General features: G+C 44.8%; 1 protein-coding gene across 3 annotated transcripts; it reads left to right on the top strand.

The window, feature by feature from the left end:
• The first annotated feature begins 5002 nt into the window (after nucleotides 1–5002).
• Nucleotides 5003–22271, top strand: ano7 (anoctamin 7). Of its 3 annotated transcripts, XM_084951259.1 has the most exons (24): nucleotides 5004–5191; nucleotides 5917–6021; nucleotides 9663–9717; nucleotides 9797–9924; nucleotides 10964–11071; nucleotides 11146–11282; nucleotides 11357–11414; nucleotides 12178–12288; nucleotides 12374–12539; nucleotides 12606–12696; nucleotides 12801–12897; nucleotides 13524–13667; nucleotides 13745–13882; nucleotides 16018–16116; nucleotides 16279–16381; nucleotides 16863–16974; nucleotides 17065–17119; nucleotides 18104–18201; nucleotides 18364–18515; nucleotides 18605–18810; nucleotides 19069–19211; nucleotides 20490–20580; nucleotides 20677–20796; nucleotides 20870–22271. In XM_084951259.1, exons 2-24 carry the CDS (start codon nucleotides 5938–5940, stop codon nucleotides 21020–21022), a joined length of 2649 nt encoding a protein of 882 aa, XP_084807385.1. In that variant the 5' UTR covers nucleotides 5004–5191; nucleotides 5917–5937; the 3' UTR covers nucleotides 21023–22271. The 3 variants fall into 3 exon arrangements, with proteins under 3 accessions (XP_084807384.1, XP_084807386.1, XP_084807385.1); XM_084951258.1 differs by having other exon boundaries at nucleotides 5003–5191; nucleotides 12374–12696; XM_084951260.1 differs by lacking the exon at nucleotides 5917–6021 and having other exon boundaries at nucleotides 5003–5191; nucleotides 12374–12696.
• The last annotated feature ends 145 nt before the right edge of the window (nucleotides 22272–22416 follow it).

Raw genomic sequence — 22416 nt, 5'->3', positions numbered from 1 at the left:
AGCTCTCTGAAGAATGGCCTCAGGACTATGTACAACTATAAGACTCGATATACCTTTTAATGTAATTTCCTACAATGAGACCAAACCCTTTAGCAGGAAATGAGTAATGTACATCAACAAAAAAGGCAGCACAGTAAAGGGGAGCAGGTACCGCCCACTCTTACCAGAAAGAAAACACTTGCTTTGTCAAAGCAAAAATACAGAATGTCACAGCAGACCAACAGCTCTCAGGTTTTCCACAGTTTTTCTTCCAAAAACCTCATTGTGTGTAAAGCTCCATGAATTAAGGTCGCCCTAAATGGTGACTCGCACACAGCATGGAGCAGTGGCTGCAGGAGCCACACATGCACTCCCACAAATGTTGTTCAGGAGTGGGAGAAACAGAGGGGAAGAGAGACAGCAGCTTCAATAGAGCCCAGAAGGTGAGTGGATGGATAGCCGCAACATGGGGAACATTATTATTATTATTAATGAACTTATTTATTTATTGAACTAGATTCTAATTATTGGTTGCTGGCAAAGTTTTGGTGATTTGCAGGTCAAAACGATCGTGGCTCAAGAGTTGGCAGCTCGTCTTGTGATCGGAAGGTTGCCGGTTCGAGCCCCGGTTCGGACAGTCTCGGTCGTTGTGTCCTTGGGCGAGACACTTCACCTACCGCCGATGGCGCGCCTCGCTTCTGTCAGTCTGCCCCAGGGCAGCTGTGGCTACAACTGTAGCTTCCACCAGTGTGTGAATGAATAGTGGCATTGTAAAGCGCTTTGAGGGTCTTGAAAAGCGCCGTATAAATTCAATCCATTATTAAAATGTTTTTCCATTTATTTTATATTTTCAACAACATTCAATACAGAAGAAAATATTTCTGCATGAAATGCTGTCAACACACTGTACAAGTCAAAGTTTAGTGAAGAAAGCGCCACCTCTTGGTGACACGCTGTAATCGAATTATTAGACACTCAATGGCCACTTTATTAGGTACAATTTGCCAGCACCCAGTTTGACCTTCTTTTCCTCCTGTTCATGGCACCAATTTAAGAAGTTCCTGCAAACACTTTAGTCGTGATGCCGTCACAGTTGCTGCACACATGTCGACTGTATTCATGACTCTCCCGGTCCAGCACATCCCAGAGGGGCTCTGCTGGATTGAAATCTGGTGACTATGGAGGCCACTGTAGTACAGAGAAGTCATGATCAGCCCTGCGACAAACTGGCGACCTGTCCAGGTTCAGCCTGCCTCTCACAGCTGGAATAGGCTTATAACCAGTAGGTGGGAAAATCCCAGCAGGTCAGCAGTTTCTGAAAGACTCTTCTCCATCCTGCTCAGTTTAAACTTCAGCAGGTCGTCATCATGTCTGCTGCCATGATGCAGCCGAACAGGCACACCGCACGGATGGATGAGTTTTCCTTTCTGCTGGAAGGTGGAAATAAATAAATGTTGTGATCCTGCACACGCTCAGATCAGAAACAGAAAGACACCGGCTGTTGAGGCCTGGAGCTCCTGATCTACATGACTGTTAAAGTCGAACACTACAAAGATGGTATCTGGTCTGAAACAGGCAGAATTCAGATAAAACTCTGAGGGGCAGATGGATGATGGACACCAGGATCAGATACTTTGCTTTAAGTACGTGAACATGAATGAAGAGATATACGCTGGTAAAAAAGGAGTGTTGCTGTTAAAGGAAAAAAATAAGTGACAGGTGCAGGAAGTCGAATGAGCGGTTTAAATGTTCATAAATGATGACGCAGACATTGATTCAGGCCCCGCCTCCAACGCTTCTGTGTTATTAACAGGTGTGATCACATCTGGAACTCGTACAAACTGGTTTTAATCTGGTTCTGGTTCTGGTTCTGGTTCCTGCTGGTCCACGTCACTGGGCTGTTTGTCAAAGCTGGGACTTGGAGCTGCATTTCCTGACGTTTCTGTGGCTTTAAAGGCTTCAGTCAGCTGCTCCCTGATATCAGCAGGTGCTTCTCTACTGGAAATGAATCTATAAACATAACTTTACTCCTCACAACACCCCTATATGGAACAACAGGTATATTCATTTGTGTAGGAAATCTGTGTACATGGATGAGTGGAGATCTAAAGGGATTTGGGCTGTAGCTCATTTTATGGATGAGAATGGGGTCTTATTAAAACATGAGACGTTTTGTGAGAAATTTGATGTACGATGTACTGCTAAGAGATATAAATCCCTAATGAAAGCCAGTCCCTTTGAGATCAATGATAAAAGAAGATATTGTGCACTCTACAATTTCTCCTGGACTGAGGCAGCTCTGCATAGCTGGAGTTGAATTTGGTGACAGCAGGTTTACAAACAAAGTGATCAGGAATATTTTGATAAGTGAAATTTGCCCGAATCCGGTTAAAAGAAATTATATCCTTAAAGAATTTGAGACCAGGGAGGTTAAGGCGATAAGAAAAAAGTATATTTCACTTCCTCTTTCCCCTAAAGTAAAAGAGGTTCACTTTAAAATCATTAACGAGGTTTATCCAACCAATGACTTCTTAAGATGGAAATTTAACTTAGATGTGAACACCTGCACATTTTGTGAAGATGATATTGAAAGTCTGGATCACTTGTTTTTCTACTGTGAATCAGTGCACTCCTTCTGGACTGACATGTGGAGCTGGCTACAGCTCAGGAGAATTCAGTTACCACATTTGACGGTGACAGTAATAAAATTTGGAATACTTGCTGAGAATGCAGATTTTGACCTGTTGATTAGGACGTTTTTGTTAATGGGAAAAAATTTTATTCACAAATGCAGATACTTTAAAGCTAAACCATGTATAGACAGATGGCTGAATGACTTTAAACTCTGGGCTAAATCACTGAAACTTGTGAATAACAAGAAAGCTCATAAACTTGTTGTTTTATTTAACGAGTTTAATCTATGTTAAAAAAAGAAACATCCCTATTTTATAATCATGACTGCCCTTTTTCATTCATGCTATTTTTTGCCTTTGGTTCAAATCCTTCAATGACTGTTCTTTCTTTTTGTGCAACTCTTTTGGCTTTATGTTTATTGTTTTATTTTTTATTTTTTTGTTTTTTTTGTTTTGTTTGTTTGTTTTCCTTTCTTGCTATAATGCTCAACCGAGGATATTACATATTCAGATTAATGATGCTGCCTTGTTATGGAACGCCAGGACTGCCATAATGAATTAATTAAACACACCATTAAATAATTAATTAAATGTGTCAATAATTAATTACATGTGTCGTAAATATTTATGTAATTAATTATTGCCACATTTAATTAATTATTTAATGGTGTGTTTAATTAATTCATTATGGCAGTCCTGGCGTTCCATACCTTGTATGTTATACTGTTGTTTGTAAATAAAGTTCTTTAAAAAAAAGAAAAAAAAAGCTTCTCCCTGATTCACAGCAGGTCACTCCACGGGTTTGATTTGGCAGCTTTTACACCGTGTGCCCTTCCTGACCACAAAGCCATCTTCCTCCCAAGAACAAACTAGGATTGTTAGTCAGAGTGTGAGGTCATCTTTGTGTGATTTAAAAATCACAGCTGAGAGGACTGTGGCTGTGTTTCCATGCTGAGCAGGACGGAGTGAGCGTTATCACGTTCATGCTGTCAGCTTCTTCTCATCAGCTGTGCTGCGTGTGGAAAGTGAGGATATCACTGTTCACGTGTTGACATTAAAGCTGACTTTCTCTCAAGCAACAAAAGAATGAAAAGTAAAATGTGATTAATGAGTTAAGGTTTTATTTAATAAAAACCGAGCTGAGGATGGACCCAGCCTCGCTGGCAGGAGTCACGTCTGAGTGTGGACGTGAAAACTGAGCTCAGCTTTCAAAACATGAGTTCACATTGGAATCATTCAGTGAAATTATTACTTAAAAAACACATGTTGTATTTTATTTGATGATGTGAAAGATCTATTTGTGACAACATGTAAATAGAAAGAAAGAAAGAAAGAAAGAGGTAAATATCCAAATCAGTGTGAGCTCGCTGTGATCAGCCTTTAAGAGACGGGAAGTTTAGAGCTTCTGGTCTCAGAGTCAAACAGCTGCAGATTCTTCCTCCTGTTTAATCAGCAGCACTCAGGCTGCTTCCTGACTCCCAGTGACACCGTCTGTTTGTGGGAGGCGCAAACACAGCAGGTGGAGACTGACCTGAGTGCAGTGCAGCGGTGTCACCAGCAGAGGGCAGTGAGCGCAGAGTCCCCTCAGTATCTGTCCCAAATAAATCTCTGACACAGGGGGATGAATCAAATCACCCCTGACACACACACACACACACACACACACACACACACACACATACACACACACCAGGGCTGGACTGGGACAAAAAATCAGCCCGGGCATTTTGACTAGAGACCGACCCACCAGGCTGCTCTGACAGTGATGTACAGTCTTGTTGGTATATGTATGATTTCTATACATTTTACGTCAGATAAAAACTTTAGTTGTAAGATTCAGATAATTATTTAATAAAAGCGAGACATTTTAAATGAGAATAAGAAAGAAAAGTATTTCTTTGTGCCCCCCTCTCCCTGTTAATGCCCTACCTGCCCCCCTGGCAACACTTTGCTAGACCCGCCCCTGCACAGTTACCAGCTGTCAGCTACTTAGAAAAGGATCCTGGTGTTATTTGTCTCTCAGAAACAGTTCATAACTTCAACTCATCCATGTCACCTAAAAGGTAAACCTGTTTCTCCATCACCTGTTCAGCTCTGATGATTCAGTAAGGACATCTCCTGGTTTCATCTGCATGTTTCTCACCACATATCCAAACCGACATCATGACCAGCAGCTTTACAGCTGTGGCTCCAGCAAACATCAGCTGATACTAGAAATTAATGTTAAATAAATTCTAACAACAGCTGATCATCAGTTTCATGATTAAAGTAGCAACAGGAGAGGGAGGGGGGAGAATGAGAGGAGAAGAGGCAGCACAGTGTCAGACCAGTGAGAGATCACAACGGGAGCTGTGCACGTGTTAATGTGCGCGCGGATGCAGAATATGGTGCTTCTGTTGTTTCATGGCTGTTTTACGCTGCCAAGTTTGTTTTTGATGAAGAGGCGGAGGAGGGGCGTGGTTAACGGAATGGGCGGGGCCTCTCCTGAAGTCAGCTCGCCTCTACAAACAAGTTGATCAGCTGCTGAAGCTCCAGAGAGCCGCGAGCTCGCCTGAGGCCGTCACTGTCTACGCGCACAGGTGAGTCGGACTGCACGAGACACCACACGTCAGCCACCCAGATCCAATCGGTCTGATTGATCCCAGGTAAAATCAGCTCAGAGAGAAAGGGAAGTCTGAATGCGTCAATACATAATCGATACTGTGATCAGTGACCTGTGATCGATACTCGGTGAGGGAGCTGTAACAGCTGTGAGCTCTGACAGCGTCACCCTGACGGACGAGTTTTAATCAATGAGCCGCGGAGCTGCACGCGCAGTTACACACACGGCTGACAATCCGCCGTCAGCGCCGGTGAGGCCAGTGTTTCCATTGACATCGTCCAGTGGGATTAAAGTTATTCACGGTGACGCTGTGCAGAGTGCTGTGCTGTAAAAGTCACAAGTCCTTCACCTGTACAAACTTTCCATCATAACAGTGTTAAATGTATTTATTGTGTTTTTCATGAGAGGAGCTGGGAGCAGACTGTCAGAACATTAGAAAACAATAGAAAACAAAGCTGCTTCATAGCTGCTCCGTGTTTAAGACCCTCACGATGTGATCGACCTGATAAACAGACGAGCTCATAAAAGAACGTCAGTCCTCTGCAGGAAGTAGAGACTGAAGACCTGAACCATAACTGTCACTACGGTGTCATTACAGTCGGTGACATCATGGCATAATGAAAATAACATTAAACGACAGGTGTGTGTGTGTGTGTGTGTGTGTGTGTGTGTGTGTGTGTGTGTGTGTGTGTGTGTGTGCAGGAGGAGGAAGGTTTTGGGAGGATGAGGCGGAGAGGGGATCAGAGAGAGGATGGCACAACACTAATCACCATGGAAACCAGCCCAGAGAACAACTATGGCACCATGGTAACAGGATGTGGTCAATAACTCTCTGATTGGATTGAAAAGTAAAATCCCTGTAGCTAAAAGATGCAAGTTGAAGTTTCACCCAAACGTGCAGGAAGTCGTCTGATTTCACTGTCGACTCTCAGAGCTGATGGCGGTAAAACGCAATTGTCCTCTCGTATGGTCAGCCTGGCTGCAGCATCACTGGTTACACCAGCAGGAGGCGACACACTTCGTTAGGGTTGTACTGGTCTCTGGTTTGGGCTCCTATTCTTGTAAAACATGGAGGCCATCAAGGATCATCCAGGATGGTCTCATCAGTTTATCACAAACCGTTAGCCACGCCTCACTCGTCACAGCTGGTTTCAAAACTTGCAGATGGCGACACTGAGCATGCTCAGTTCACCTAAATCAGTGACATTACAGTATCTATGGCCACGTTTTATACTGTCCAGGGCTCATGCTGGACTGTATTCACAGTTCTCACTGCAAAAAAGTTGTTTAAAGCACAAACTTCAATACAACTGGATGGTAACTTTAGACTCCGCCCCCTTGTGATAGCTACTGCACGCAGCTCTAAACTGTGCTGGGCCTCAAACTAACAGAAGCTCAGTTAGTGTGAAGACGGTTCCGCATGTCTGAGTGAAAGCAGGTGAAACCCGGAAGCTCCACCACAGCTTCGCTCTCTCTGCTGCTTTTTAATTAAACTGGGCTGCGGCAGGAAACAGGAAGTGCATGATGAGGAGAGACTGAGCGGCTCCACTCGGTTCAGCACTGAGTGATCAAACGGTTGATGTTTGTTCCGCTCTTGCTCTTGTGCGTCTGTCGTCGTCCTCGTTAGCGACAATGGAGACGTGAAACAGCAGGAAGAGTGGCCCAAAGTGTTTAGGAGTCAATAAAAAACACGAAGCTTCCTGCTTCCGGACCAGTAGCAGCCCAGAGCCACACAAACACGCCAGCGTAGCCTTTGGGAAGTGCTGCAGGTTTCACGAACTTCTCGAGAATCCTCGGAGCTGTTCATAGAAAGAAATTAGCTCAGTGACCGTGAAACGTTTACCTCCATACCTCATCGTTACACGTATCATTAAACAGGATGAATACCGCAGTTACATAGAAATCATAGACACACATTAGCCTCCCCGCTACGTTTGACAGCCATGTGCTGACAGCTGAGGTGTTTGTCTTCACATCTGGGCTGCTGCTGTGAGTGTCGAGCTGTGATCAGCACTTTTGTTTTGGCTCTTGGGACTTTATAATACAGCCCACGGCTAAGAGTGCTGCTATTTTAGGATTAAGTGGCTTTTCCAGGTGCGTTACCTGATATCATGATTGAATTAGGATTACTTGCTGGTGGGTACATTAGAATAAGGAGGTAATAGTTCATGTTTTTACCAGGAAGAAGGAATAATTCTGTAATTAACTTTAAGTACTGAGTACTTTCTGGGTATTTTAGCAGAAAAGCAAACAAAATGATGTCATCTTACATTGTAAATACACTGTACTTTCAGGGGTGTGGGCCATGTTATGTAGTGTTTTATTACACATATAACATAAAAATATGTGAAAAGAGCTGTTGTCCTTTTCCTTGTGAGGAGATAAAACAAAGAGCAACAAACGCAGGATCATGTGATCTTTACAAACACTTCAACCAGAATTTTCAGAAGTACAGAAAACATCAATCAATATATGTATCAATATATGTATATATTCATGTATGTGCAAATCAACAGGCTATTAGCCATGGATGTTTTTATTTTATACGAGATGAAGAACATTGATTCTGTCAGTTTTTCCTCCTTCATGATGATTCAGTTTTCTGTTGGTTTGAAAGTTCTGTTTTGGATTCATAAGGAAAAGATTTCAGTCCACGCTGCTGCTCGTGCCATCCATCATCCATCCATCCATCCATCATCCATCCATCCATCATCCATCCATCCATCCATCATCCATCCATCCATCCATCCATCCATCCATCATCCATCCATCCTATATATCCATCCATCCTATATATCCATCCATCCATCCATCCATCCATCCATCCATCCATCCTATATATCCATCCATCCATCCATCCATCCTATATATCCATCCATCCATCCATCCATCCATCCTATATATCCATCCATCCATCCTATATATCCATCCATCCATCCATCCATCCTATATATCCATCCATCCATCCATCCATCCATCCAATATATATATCCATCCATCATCATTCCATCCACCCACCCACCCATCCATCCATCCATCCATCCTATATATGCATCCATCCATCATCCATCCACCCACCCGCCCATCCATCCATCCATCCATCCATCCATCCATCCATCCTATATATCCATCCATCCATCCATCCTATAAATCCATCCATCCATCCATCCTATATATCCATCCATCCATCCATCCTATAAATCCATCCATCCATCCATCCATCCAATATATGCATCCATCCATCATCATTCCATCCATCCACCCACCCACCCACCCACCCACCCATCCATCCATCCATTCATCCATTCATCCATTCATCCATTCATCCAATATATGCATCCATCCATCCTATATATCCATCCATCCATCCATCCATCCATCCATCCATCATCCATCCTCCATCCACCCACCCGCCCATCCATCCATCCATCATCCATCCTATATATCCATCCATCCATCCATCCATCCATCCATCCTATATAACCATCCATCCATCCAATATATGCATCCATCCATCCATCCATCCAATATATGCGTCCATCCATCCATCCATCCTATATATCCATCCATCCATTCATCCATCCATCCATCCATCCATCAATCAATAACACATTAGCCGTGTTAGCCCTGCTGCTTGCGCCCTGCTCTTTATTTACTCTTGTGAGCAGGAGAGTGAGAACAGTCCTTATCACATTATATTATTTAACTTGGACAGCAGAGCAGCCGTGGTGCATAATAAAAATGTAAAAAGGCTAGATTAAACCACTACAGCAGTAAATTAATTTAGAGTATAATTATTTTCTTGTATGTTCACCTCCTTATTCTAGTGTTTCTACTGCTACATGTTTGTAGGTAAATGTCATTTCATTTGACTGTAATAGCAGGTAAAACGTGATTCCAGCGGAATTCCACGTGTAGTCGTGGGCTGTCTGAGTGCTGTGGCATTTTTCCACAGTTATGCAAACAGTGGGTTTGTGGTGACAAGTTTACACACGTGAGTCGGCTAATGTAATGAGCACACAAGTAAACTCCGTATGAATAATTCATAAAGTCGGCACGTCGTCTATGTCCCACAGAAATGAATGGATCGGCTGCTTGGACGCCTCACAGATAAAATGCTTCTTTTGTGGTCTTTGATTGAGTGGATCGTACAAACAGTGTATCTTCTCCTTCCTTGCCTGCAGAGACAAACATGGCAGAGCATTGTTCCAAAACAGCGTTCTGTCCTTCAGAATCCTTCTAAAGGTCCTTGTCTCCACTCCAGGGCCTTCCAGGCTCCATGAATAACTCTGATCATCAGCAGGATTCAGTCCTTTAAGCTTTCACTGGAAGTCTCACAGTTTCCTTAGAATTACAAACTCTTAGTTTCAGGAAGCTTTTTGAAAACAGACCCTGCTCTTTGATTGTTTTCCTCTAAATTCAGTCTGACAGGTTTTATTATTTCCCAGAATGCAGTTCAGCCTGAGGATGGGAATGTTTTCAGTGATGGATCGACTCGGGTCGGTGAGTAGAAAACAAAATCATACTGTTCCAAACGCAGCGTGTTTAGCAGAGGAATCAAACCTGTGATCCTCTCGGACAGACTTTGTGCTGGTGTGGGAGGAGCCAAGGAGCATGCAGGAGGAGAGCATGGGTGTTAGCCCCGCCCACCGCCGGTGGAGGGAGGAGTTTCTGAAAAGACTGAGACACTCTGGACTTCTGCAGGAACAGGTAAGCTAAACAAACACAGGTGAGTCTGCAGGTAAGGCAAACATGGAGGAAGTGAAACTAAACTGTCACATGACCCACATGCCACCTTCACTTTGGATATCAGGAAATAAATAACAGACATTATATAGACAATAACAGACATAATTGTATCATTGTCTTACTGATGATGTGCTTTTATGTGTTTCTGTTTGATGGATGGAAGCTAACCAGCAGCTAAATGCACCTTTCAATCAATCAATCAATACTTTATTTATATTATAGCTCATTGAAAAGACCAGAGGTGCTCCAAAGTGTTTCTCAATAGTCAAATATGAAATAAAATTAATTACATATGGGTACAGATACATAGAGTACAAATACATTTCCAGACAAAACAAAGCACTAATTAACCCGTGAGTACTATGTTAAAAGAAATATTTCACACCTAGTGTAAAAGTTTGGTAAAATCAACACAGAAATATCAGCTGGAAAAACCCAGTAACACAACAGGTTAGAATTACAAATGCAATAAAAGTACAAAGTGTACATCCGATAAATCACTAACTAATCTGCAAGATCAAATAAATAAGTTTTCAGCTGTGTTTTAAAAGATTGATTCCGACGCACGAATATCAGCTGTAAAACGGTTCCAGAGGTTCGGTGCAGCAATGGCAAAGGCACGATCACCTCTGGTTTTCAGCCGGGACCTAGGCTGCACCGAGAGCATTTGGTTGCACCTTTGCACCTTTATCCTGCAGATCTGCAGATGCATGATGTTACAGCCGAGACCTTTTGTTTTTGTGCCGTTAACTCATTCAGATAAAACAGAAAGATAACAGAAAGGTAAATGTCCTCATATGGTGGCCGATGGCTTTGAGTTCGCCACTGTTGTCTGCTGCATCAATGCAGCTGCTCACAACTGAAGCTTCTTTTACCAGACTCCCACCTTTGACCTCTGACCACACCACACTCAGGTATCTGTTTACATGAGGCGCGGGTCCTGGAGCGGTGATGTTGAAAGGAGGCGAAGGACGCTGAGCTCTTTTCTTCTTCTCTGCAGAAGGAGGTCCTCCAGACAAAGAAGAGGATCTGTTTTGTCCTCCTCAGCGCTCCATGGAGCGTGCTCTGTTACTACGCTGAGGAGATCAGCCTCAGAGTCCCACTGCAGGTACAGCCCACGTCCTCTGCCGCCGTCCTCACGCTCAGCAGCCATCTCACGGCGTGTCCTCTGTCCTCCTGCAGGTGGTCACCGCCCCCATCGTTAACTGGTCCGAACAGATCCTGTCCAAGCTGTCTCTTCCCAACCTTATGTCCCAAGACGTCCCCAACCCCCCGCCCGACTACTACACCTGCCAGTTCAGGACCAACAAGCTGGAGAGGTACAAACACTCAGGACCTGTGTCCCGTGTCACCCTCTTCCTCCTCCTTCACTCTCCCTGCTTCCTGCCTGCAGGTTTTTGGGCAGCGACAACAAAGACACGTTCTTCAAGACGACCCAGAGACACCAGGTGGTGAGTAAAGAAAACAAAACGGTCTCGAGGAACTCGTGGCCGTGCCGTGCACTTCACTGTGGTGCATGTAGAAATGAAAACTGAATATTTATGGTGTATTTTAGGATAGTTTGACTATTTCAGAGGACAAATCCAGAACAGAGAAACAGACAAATAAATGTTAATATTTCAAAAAAATCTTTAAACAAAAATACACAAACCAACATCTAAGAGTTTTTAATCCAAAGAACCTGAAAGTGTGAATTTAAGATTTCTTGTGCTGCTTCATTAATGACACAAAACCCGAGCAGACATGAACTGTGTGTTTGGTCGTGTTGGGAAAGTTTCCAGCACAGCTTCAATAAACTGAGCTGAGAGCGAGCTGCTCTGATTGGCTCAAAGGCAGAAATACCAGCGAACGAGCAGATCCAGGATGTATCGGTCAACAGACGGATGCTGGCAGCGGCAACGCCTCCTCCTCAAACAAACTCTACAAACACACACAAATGTCCGTGTGTGTGTGTGTGTGTAGCACTTTCTTTTATGAGTCTGTACTTCCTTAACAATCCACTGAAGTTTCCTGAAAACAACACAAACATGTTTCTGTGGTTCTGAATGGAGATGGTTGTGGTGTTCTGCAGGGCCCTGTCCTGGAGGCTCTGTTCTTTCTATTAATGCTAAAAGTTTCAGGGAAACAAAGTTTCAGCCCTGTCATAATCAGCCATGGTTATGCTAGCTTAGCATGAAGCAAGCTGAGTTCCTTGAAACCCTCATGTCCCTCTAGCTGTACGAGATCTTAGCCAGGACTCCATACGGTTCGGTGAAGAACGGGGAGGTGGGTGTCGACCGTCTGCTGAACGAGCAGGTCTTCACCGCCGCCTACCCGCTGCACGAGGTGAGATGTACACCACGAGCCTGGTCTGAAGCTGCTGTGATTCCCAGACTGAAGCCCAGGCTGATGTTTGATACGATGTTTGCAGGGAGATTATCAGCTGCCGACCCCCCCGGTCAGTCCCCAGAGTTTAAGCCTGAGGCAGATCCTGTATGCTTACTGGGCCCAGTGGTCCTGCTGGAGACGCTACCAACCTCTGGACCACATCAGGGAGTACTTTGGGGAGAAGATCGCGCTTTATTTTGCCTGGTTAGGTAAATATGAGGAAAATACCTCGGACCGTTATTTGGTGACAAGCGTCTCACAGTGTCTGCATGCAGGCTTCTACACCGGCTGGCTGCTGCCGGCGTCTGTCGTCGGGACGGTGATCTTCCTGATCGGGTTTTGGCTCGTGGCCACCGACGTTCCAGCGTGAGTACTAACTCATCATCAGCGTTCATTTTAAAGCAGTTTGTGAGGACATGCTCATTCGTCATGGTTGATGCACCTGTGGTGATCTGTGTTTGAATTTGTAGGAACGAGTTGTGTGGTAGCGGAAACAGCTTCATCATGTGTCCGCTCTGTAATATCTGCTCCTACTGGAACTACTCCAGCATCTGCGTCACCTACAAGGTACCTGCCACCAGCACACCTCCCACATTTATTTAAATGTTTCAGTTCTCTGGGAAAACACAGGGCGAGGCAAAGCAGCCATGTTCCTTATTCCAGCATATATTCATGCATCACTGGGGTTTCATCTCGCTGATCTCTGTGAGATGGATCGTGGACGTTTCTTCAGAGGTTTCTGTTTCCTGATACGTCGCCTGGCAGTCGGTGCCGTCTGCAAGCCAGGAATCTTCTGTTGGAATATTTTTTCATATTTTTTTGTTGGTAAGAAGTCAAAACAAGAAGAAAATCCTGACATATTCTCTTCATGTTCTACACAGGCTCTTTTCATAGTCGCTGGCTCACAGCTTTTCTCCAACACTGAGGTCAACGATCCTCATATCTGGTCCTGGATGTTTGTTGAGCTTCTGTGTTTGATTTTGGAGAAATGAGCAGCTGTAAAGACCTCAGCTGACAGAGATCAGATCAGTTCTTGGTGTCAAATACCACGCTGAGGCTCATCGGGCAGTTTAAAAGTGGACAGCAGTATACAACTCTGTCCTCTTAGTTAAATGTTTGGAAATCAGCACAGGCTGATGTTACTGAGCCATCTGTGTATCCACCACTCTGAAAGGCTGCTTGTGTCTCTGCAGGCAGGTCTGCTGTTTGATAACGGAGGAACCGTTTTCCTCAGTGTCTTCATGTCTCTGTGGGCCATCACCTTCCTCGAGTACTGGAAGAGAACATGTTCATCTTTGTCTCACCGCTGGGACTGCTCCGACTTCCAGGACATCGAGGTGCGATGCTGTCGCTAAGTTAACCAGTGGATTGTTTCGGGAGGTTTGTGAATTTGTGAATTTCACATCTTTGGCAGGAGCGACCTCGTCCAGAGTTCACCGCCATGGCACCGATGACCATGAGGAACCCGGTGACCGGAGCGGAGGAGCCGTATTTTCCTGAAAATAAGCGGTTCAACAGAACTCTGACTGGCTGCATGGTCATCATCATCATGGTGAGTCTCCTGAAGTCCTCGTAGCCAACACAGTCTAACACGCACGTCCACCCGATCTAAGGTCACAGCTTCCACAGGTGTAAGATGATTATTGCATGATGCTGCCAGCAGAGGGTAGTGTCGTTTCCCACAGTGGCCCCTCCCCCATCCTGCTCTGGAGCTGGCATTCACTCCCGCCTCCAACATGTCAAGCAGTTCTTGTTTGGGGGTCAGCGCTGACATCACTGTGATGGAAAGGAGCTGAAGGTTGGAACTAGGGCTGGGCCATATCATACCGTTCACAGTAACACCGGTATAATGTTGGGCAATGATAAGAAAATGAAATATCGTGATAGAATATGGGTAAAACGCGCATGCGCAGTGCCTTTGTTTTCATACGCACATGGAGGAAAAAGCATGGCGGTGACGGAGAATGAGAAGAGCAAAAGTGGATCGTTGAATGAAACAGATGAACCTGGACTGGTTTGTAAAAATGCTGCAGCTTCACTGGTGTGGAACTGGTTTAGCTTTCGTCCGTCAGATACACAACAAAGCACTATTTTTGATAGCGCATGCTAGCGGGCCGTCGTTATTACTGTGTTGTTTGGAAAATACGACACACTTAAAATCAATCCTTTGATTTTTCTGAAAGTCGACAGAGGCCCTTATAATCCCGTGAGCCTTATGTATGAACTCTGGTTGTGTTTACTGACCTCGAGACGATTTTATGTACACGGCGCTCGAAAAACTGTCAAATGTTTCAGTACGACTTTGCTAAGCTACGAAGCCGCACCGCTTGATGGATTGTCGGAGCATTACGGCTATCGTAGGCGGAGCCTCGCGGAGTGATACGTGCTGTGCTTCAACATAATGTTACCGTATTGTGTGTGTATAACCTCTTTTTAAGTGTTGTGGATATTATACATGGTTATGCTGAGGATATGTCGGCCAGTTTCCACTGGAAACGCCTTTTGGTTAAACTGTCAGCGAGGAATTTGCATTTGCACTGTTACATTTTTATGTAGCTTTAATGCACATAAAAAACAGCTGCTTGTTTAAGTGAAAATACATTGATGGGATTTTTTTTTCACTAATAAAGTTGTGGAGTTGTAAAGTATTTTGTCTCGTGTCAATTATATTGTCAGTTATATCGTTATCGCAAATTTTCAAATGTATATCGTGATAAATATTTTTGGTCATATCGCCCTGCTCTAGTTGGAACCATCAGGGACTGTGGGTGATGCTAATTCAGATTCTGTCCAGCCTGTTATAATGTGGTCTCCATCTATGACCACAACTCCAAAGAAGTTGGGACACTGAGTCAAACACAAATAAAAATATAATGCAATGATTCGCAAATCTCACAAAGTCTCGTTTTATTCCCAGTAGCACATGTAGTGTTTAAACTGAGACACATCCTGTTGGATGTGATGGAGAACAGAGCACCTTGAAGCCACATGTGACCAAGATGGAGAAACGGCGCCGTCTCCTCTGGGCCAAAACAGATCTGAGGTCAGACACATCCAAACATGGACGCCGAAGCCTTGGGCTGAAGAGGAGAGCTAGCATTCAGCTGGGGGGGGGGGCGTCAGTGTCCATGGAACTGACAGCTGGCACATCTGGAAAGGCTCCATCAGTGCTGAAAGGTGTAAAGTGTTGTTAGAGCAACATCTGCTCCATGCTGATGTTTCTCAGGAAGGCCTTTGTGTTTGAGCAGGACGACGCTGAACAGCAGACTGCTTCTATAACAGCCTCACGGCTTCAAAAAAATCACTTCCCGATGTTTTTATTGACATTTACAGCCTCAGTGGTGACAAAGATGTTAACACCCACCATCAGCTGTACGTTAGATGAGCAGCAGGTCTCCTACGAGCTTTCTGGCCTCACGTTTCTTCTGTTACAACATTTATGTTTGAGTTTGCTGCAGAGGAGACAATTAGCCAACCTGAAGCAGCTGCTGTTGCCTGTGTGCATGTTAGCAGGTTCATTAAGTTCACGATGTCATGCTTGACAGATCCATATCTGGCCAATGAGATTTCTCTCCCATCTGTTAACCAGTCAGTGTGCATCTACATTTATGAATCTGTCTGTGTCTCTACCTTAAATGAAATCAGGTGTCAGTGGATAAAAGGTCTGAAATGACTTCTTCCGCGCAGGTCGCTGTGGTGTTGATTTTTCTCACGGCCATCATTTTGTATCGCACCATCCTCAGCATCATCATCTACAAGTCAGAGTACAGCTTCTTCAGCTTCTCTGTGAGTAAAAGGCAGCTCGCCTGCCTTCACCTGGGTCCACAAAGCTTAACCGAGGACTGACTGCAATATCACTGCCGCCATCACACCTGTGTGTGTGTGTGTGTGTGTGTGTGTGTGTGTGTGTGTGTGTGTGTGTGTGTGTGTGTGTGTGTGTGTGTTTAGGCTGGGAGAATAGCCAGTTTCTCAGGGTCAGTGTTGAATCTGCTGGTCATCCTTCTGCTGTCCAGGATTTACACCGCCCTGGCCCACATCCTCACCCGCTGGGGTGAGTCTCCCTCCACGTCTCAGCCTCGTTTAAAGAAACTTTACACATTTTCATAAACTGTAGAATTCTGTGAAGATGTCTGATCTTTCTGAGACCAGTTTATGAATATTTTAGGAAGTCTAAGAACTTTTAGTTGATAACAAATAACAGCTGCTAACGAGCTTTTACTAAGTAATCTTGGCTTTTCATTTTCACTACTGTTCAGGTAAAAATAGACAAATTTAATTTGGCGTGATCTTCATTTCATCTGAAGGTGTGTGTGTGTGTACTTGTTTAGACATCTTTGTGGGGACCAACAGTCACTTATGGGGACAAAGTTTGAAGCATTTTTGACTCAAAATGTGGTTTTAGTGTCAGGGTCAGGTTATGGTTAGGATTAGGCATGGTTAGGGTAAGCAGCTAGGATAAGCATTATGTCAATGAGATGTCCTCACTAAGATATGAAAACGACAATACGTGTGTGTCTGTGTGTTCCTGTCAGAGATGCATCGCACTCAGACTAAATACGAAGACATGTTCATCCTGAAAGTTTTCGTCTTCCAGTTTGTTAACTTCTACTCGTCTCCGGTCTACATCGCCTTCTTCAAAGGCAGGTGAGAGCCACCGCAGAGCAGGCTGATCATTAAACTGATGAACTCGCCTCGGCTGGTTTGTAAAACCTGCTGATTGGTTGTTTGTTTCAGGTTCATTGGCTACCCTGGAAATTACAACACTTTGTTTGGAGTCCGCAACGAAGACGTGAGTTGATGATTGTGGTCATGTGATGATGATGTGACGGTTACAGAGAAGTTGTCATGCGCCGCGGCGCGCGTGCACAAAAGGGTCCAGACGCAGACTCAAGCGCTAGCAGAAAATGACACTTTATTATAGCAACAAAAGGCGACCTGGGAAAACCAGAGGAGCAAAACGAGGAACTAAAAAACCCGGGGAAACAATGACGCGAGGAACCGTGGGAGGCTGCAACAGAAAGGGGAGAAGATTACCAGGGAGCCGGGAAGCGGGGCGAACGCATCAAGACTGAGTTAGACTAGTTGGCTTACGATTAGAGCGGGACCGCGGGAGCTCGGGAGGGAAGTCCGTGAGAAGGGAATCCGTGGAGGTAGTGGATGGGCCAGATGACGCACCGGGTGATCCAATTGGGCAGGAGGACAGGCAGGTGGCAGACGCTGAACGCCGGATCGAAACCTAGACACAAGTAGGCAGATTTAACGCAGCTCCAACAAGATATTAATGCAACACTTTCGCGGGAGTCTAGTTACCACAGAGAGGTGATTAACGGACTGGCGTGGAGCCTCGGTCAGCGCCGGGTTAAGTAGCTCTTCAGGTAATCACCCCGATGGAGAGCAGGTGTGCCGGTGATGGCCCAGCCCGGGGGTGTGGCTACCCGAGCATCACACATTCCACACACACGCAGGACCACGGACCGTGACAGTAGTATCAGATCTCTTCACCCAACAGCCTGCATGGAGACCTTAGGTCAGACGCAGTTTTTAAATGATGCTGTGAGTGCTCACAGACCATTTCAAACAACAGTTTTGGACGCGCTGCAGTTTCCAACTGTTTTCCAAAGTGGCACATAAAGCACCCAGAGCAGCATGTCTGAAGTTATAGTAGGGTACCTGCTGATCCATCAGCTGAGCTTGGCCTGTCTGAACTCACACTGCTCTCAGCTGCATGAATAGATGAACCACTAAACTCCGCCTCTCTGGCTGTGTGTTACAGTGTGGAGCAGGTGGATGTCTCATTGATCTGGCTCAGGAGCTGCTGGTCATCATGGTGGGAAAACAGCTGATCAACAACATCCAGGAGTTCATTTCCCCGTAAACAGACACACACAGATACACAACAAAGTGCATGAGAACAGACTGCATCCTGGTGCCAGTGTCTCTCAGAACAGTGATGCATAACGCACAGTTATGTGGATTTGTGTCACCGAGCGCAGTCTCGGGTGCTTTGCAATGATGTGGTCTCGTTACTTGCAGGAAGGTGAAGTCATGGTGGCAGAAGAGGAAGCTGAATCCTCAGCTGAAGGAGGCGGGACAGGAGGCCCAGAGGCAGGAGGAGGCTTCTCCCTGGGAGGCAGACTACCAGCTGCTGGTCTGTGAGGGACTCTTCAGCGAATACCTGGAGATGGGTGAGTCCCAGGTTTATCCTCACATCCTGGGAGATGTAGAGTTTCATACGAGTCTGGTCTTCACTGTAAATCCTCCTCATCCTTCACAGTGATTCAGTTTGGGTTCATCACCATCTTCGTGGCGGCGTGCCCCCTCGCTCCTCTCTTCGCTCTCATTAATAACTGGGTGGAGGTCCGTCTGGATGCTCAGAAGTTTGTGACTGAATACCGTCGCCCGGTGGTAGAGCGAGCTCAGGACATCGGCATCTGGTTTCCCATCCTGCAGTTCATCGCACACATGGCCGTCCTGAGCAACGTAAGACTGTTTTGGTGTTTTTACTTATGGACGAACAGGTAACCCTTGTGGTGTCCTCGGATCAAAAATGGTCCCTAGATGAATGGCAAACAAGCATATGCGAATTCCAACCCCGCTGATGTCACTCTCACCTGTTTGGCTGTAAAAGCCCAATTTGTATTTCCAAATTTAGCTTAAAACATACGTTTTGTTCGCACCACAGCCATAAATCATGAGCCTATAAATGAGCCGCCAACGAATCTGAACTTGTATTTTCAGGCGTTCCTCATAGCGTTTACCTCATCCTTTGTGCCTCGACTGTACTACCGCTACACCAGAGACAGCACACTTAGTGGCTTCATCAACTTCACTCTGGCTACATCACCGCTCAGCTACCAGCAACAGCACAACACATCCTGCAGGTAAGCATCTGCACCACAACACCATCACCAAGAACCGCATGGGCCGGCTGAGCCCGGTCGGGCAGTTATGGACTTCATTTGAGCACCAAAACAGTCACAGTCATATGATCATACAAGACCAGGCATCTCAGCAGCTTTGAGATTGGGCTCAAAAGTGAAATGTCAAGTTTTCAAAGAAAGAACTTTGATTAGAAACTAAATCTAAAACACGATAGCAAAGTGTCCTGATTGTTTTAACTCCACGTCAGTAGCCACATCTTTGTGTGTGTCACACTTATGAGCTCATCACTGCCAGGTCAACACTTCATCTTAATACATCCTCTGTGGTCATTAGCCACGTTATAGACTCTTCATATGGCACATAATGAAACAGGAATATCATTTATATGTAGATGCACATCTCCCCTGACCAAGTAATGTTTGGGCTAAAACTGGGCTCTGTCTAACACATTACGTTCAGCTAATGTGGGACTGAAAGTAGATTACATTAGACTTACTGGTCCCACATGATCACAACACAGTGGTTGTCATGATCAGAGTTCGTGGACTGAATGGTCTGTGTCTCACCATGGAGGTCACGATGGACCTGCCCAAGGTTAAAATGGGTGGACGCCTTTTTTCTAGATGTGTTTTCAATGAGATCCAAAGACAATTCAGTTTTATTTACACAGCGCCAAATCACAACAACAGTCGCCTCAAGGTGCTTTATATTGTAAGGCAGACCCTACAATGATACATACAGAGAAAAACCCCACAATATGACCCCCTATGAACAAGCACTTTGGCGACAGTGGGAAGGAAAAACTCCCTTTTAACAGGAAGAAACCTCCAGCAGAACCAGGCTCAGGGAGGGGTGGTGAGATGAGGAAGACAGGAGAAAGACATGCTGAGGAAGAGAGACGGCAGACAACTTTTTACGTTTTTATTTGACAACCTAATCTTGACGTCACCTTTCATTTAACATTTGGTTGGTAGGAACAAAATCCTGAGGACAAATTCACCGTTGCTGTTAATGTTTCGAGTGCTGTAGAGGAACCAGAGAGCGTCTGAATGTTTACTGCAGCTCATTTTAGTTATTCTGTAAATTTAAAATGCTGGTGGCGTCATAATATAGTGGTTTACAGCTCTGCGGTTAAGTCCCAGCAGGAGACACAGAGCCTTTGTGTGTGAAATGTATCGGGAGTGAAACTGTGCCACGTGAAATCGTCGAAGCTACCTGCTGTGAACGAGTAGCACAGTACCTACTGCAGGCGATCGACGCATCGTTATCATCCACAGGTATTGGGCTTTCAGGGATGAAAATGGTGAATACCTGCCAGAGTACTTCCACCTCCTCGCTATACGGCTCGGTTTCGTCATCATCTTTGAGGTCAGTGTCTCTCAGACTTCACTGAACCCCGAGCAGTCTGTGAACTGCTGATCGGCAGTCCGCACATTGAAGACTTGTCCCATTTTTCTTCCTCAGCATGTAGTCTTCTTCATCGGCCGCTTAATAGATTTGATGGTTCCTGATGTGTCTGAAGAGGTGGAGATGAAGATAAAGAGGGAGCACTACATGGCTAAAGAGGCTCTGGCTGAGAACCAGGTATCAAAGTTAACAGAGTGTCACATGACGGTTTGTCTCGCAGTTTGTTTACTATCGTGTTCTATGCCTGCAGTCTCTGGGGAAGACCATGATTCCTGGGAATGGGGAAGCCCCGCCCAGTGAACTGCGACAGCGTAGATCCAGAATCTCTCCACAGGAGAGCGACCCACCATCACCGAACCTGGAAGAGATCGCAGAGGAGACTGAAGCAATATTCAGCTCCTAAGACGAAGCTCAGGTGGACTTGGGCTACAACACCCAACGCTCGTTTTTAACCACTGACTGCTTATCACTGTGCCTGTCATCAAATAACTTAACTTTTTAACTGTAACTTGCTATTTTTGCCATGTTTGTTGTAATTGAAGTTTCTGAGTTAAATGCTAAATGTTGCTCAGCAGCTGGTAACCTGATGGGAGGCAGTTAGCGACAGCGCTGTAACATGAGCTAGGCTTTTTCATGTAATGAACATTTGGATATCTGTTACACATAAACTTATACATATCCAATAGGGGTGCAACGATACTCGTATCGATATTGAACCGTTCGATACTGTGCTTTCGGTTCGGTACGCATATGTATCGAACAATACAAAATTTTTAATTTCTTTTATCAACTTTTCTTCTGACGATGCTGTCTGTGTTGGAGCTTAGTGGATCTGCGCTCGACAGTGCAGCCTAGGCGGAGTAGTCGAACGCAGATTCACTGAGCACAGCGCAAGCTAGCGAGACAGAAGCTAAGCTCGTTGCAACATGGCAAATTGAACCTCCCCCACCCTCATTCAGATCTGGCCTTTGGAACTATTTTGGTCTTCATGTGAAGTATGACCCTGAAGGTAAGCGCGTCATGGACTAAAGTAAAACAGTATGTCGGATGTGCCACGCAATGCTCAATTACATTGGTGGGAACTAGTGCGTTAGCGCAGTTAGCTCGTTAACGTGTTGGCCGTCCAGCCCCACGCACGGGGCGATCCGCGGTAGCGTATAGTATAGCTTTTATTTTGGAAAGAGACATTTCTCTGTAATAAACTCTCTTTTCCAAAGATGAGTGATTTCTCCATCAGATAGATTTATTATTTTATTACTTTGTTGTTTCAGCAACATTAAATTTAAAAACTGTACTTTTGAGTTAAAATATATATTTATAATTTTAATAAATGACAAATTAAAAAGGCATGAACATTTTTTGTATCGAAAAAATATCGAACCGTGACACTAAAGTATCGAACCAAACCGTGAATTTTGTGTTTCGTTGCACCCCTAATATCCAAACACTTTATGGGTGATTACAGAAACATAATCATCAATGCTGGCATGAATTTCACTGTGGATGAGGTAGCTTCTCTCACACTGTAGCTGAATGTGCTGTTTATGTGTATTTGAATGCTTAGTCAGATATCTTTTGTAGTTTAGCTTCTACTGATGAAAGGTTTTAGTTTATTTTCTAATAAAAATTCATGGCCAAGAAGATTTACATTATTTTTGGTATTTTCCATTTTTTTCACAGTTTATTGTTTGTTGTTCTGTCTGTGTAAGCTCAGCATGAGGACCACTGATGGAAGTGGTGATTAGATGTTCAACCATATCCTCCTGCAGAAGAACGGGCCCAACAGCAGCTACCTCC

This window comes from Perissodus microlepis, chromosome 14, assembly GCF_051167445.1.
Source record: "Perissodus microlepis isolate ML-2025 ecotype Zambia chromosome 14, ASM5116744v1, whole genome shotgun sequence".
NCBI lineage: Eukaryota > Metazoa > Chordata > Actinopteri > Cichliformes > Cichlidae > Perissodus > Perissodus microlepis.
Note: the sequence above shows the minus strand (reverse complement) of the source record. Positions and strands in the feature narration are given on the sequence as shown.

What these genes read in the sequence shown, in the direction of transcription:
- ano7 (XM_084951258.1), top strand. Translation starts at nt 5,938, where the DNA reads ATGAGGCGGAGAGGGGATCAGAGAGAGGATGGCACAACACTAATCACC. An exon ending in GCCTCAGAGTCCCACTGCAG is followed by an intron (nt 11,072 to 11,145) that starts GTACAGCCCACG and finishes GTCCTCCTGCAG; the next exon opens with GTGGTCACCGCCCCCATCGT. An exon ending in CAGCGAATACCTGGAGATGG is followed by an intron (nt 18,516 to 18,604) that starts GTGAGTCCCAGG and finishes CATCCTTCACAG; the next exon opens with TGATTCAGTTTGGGTTCATC.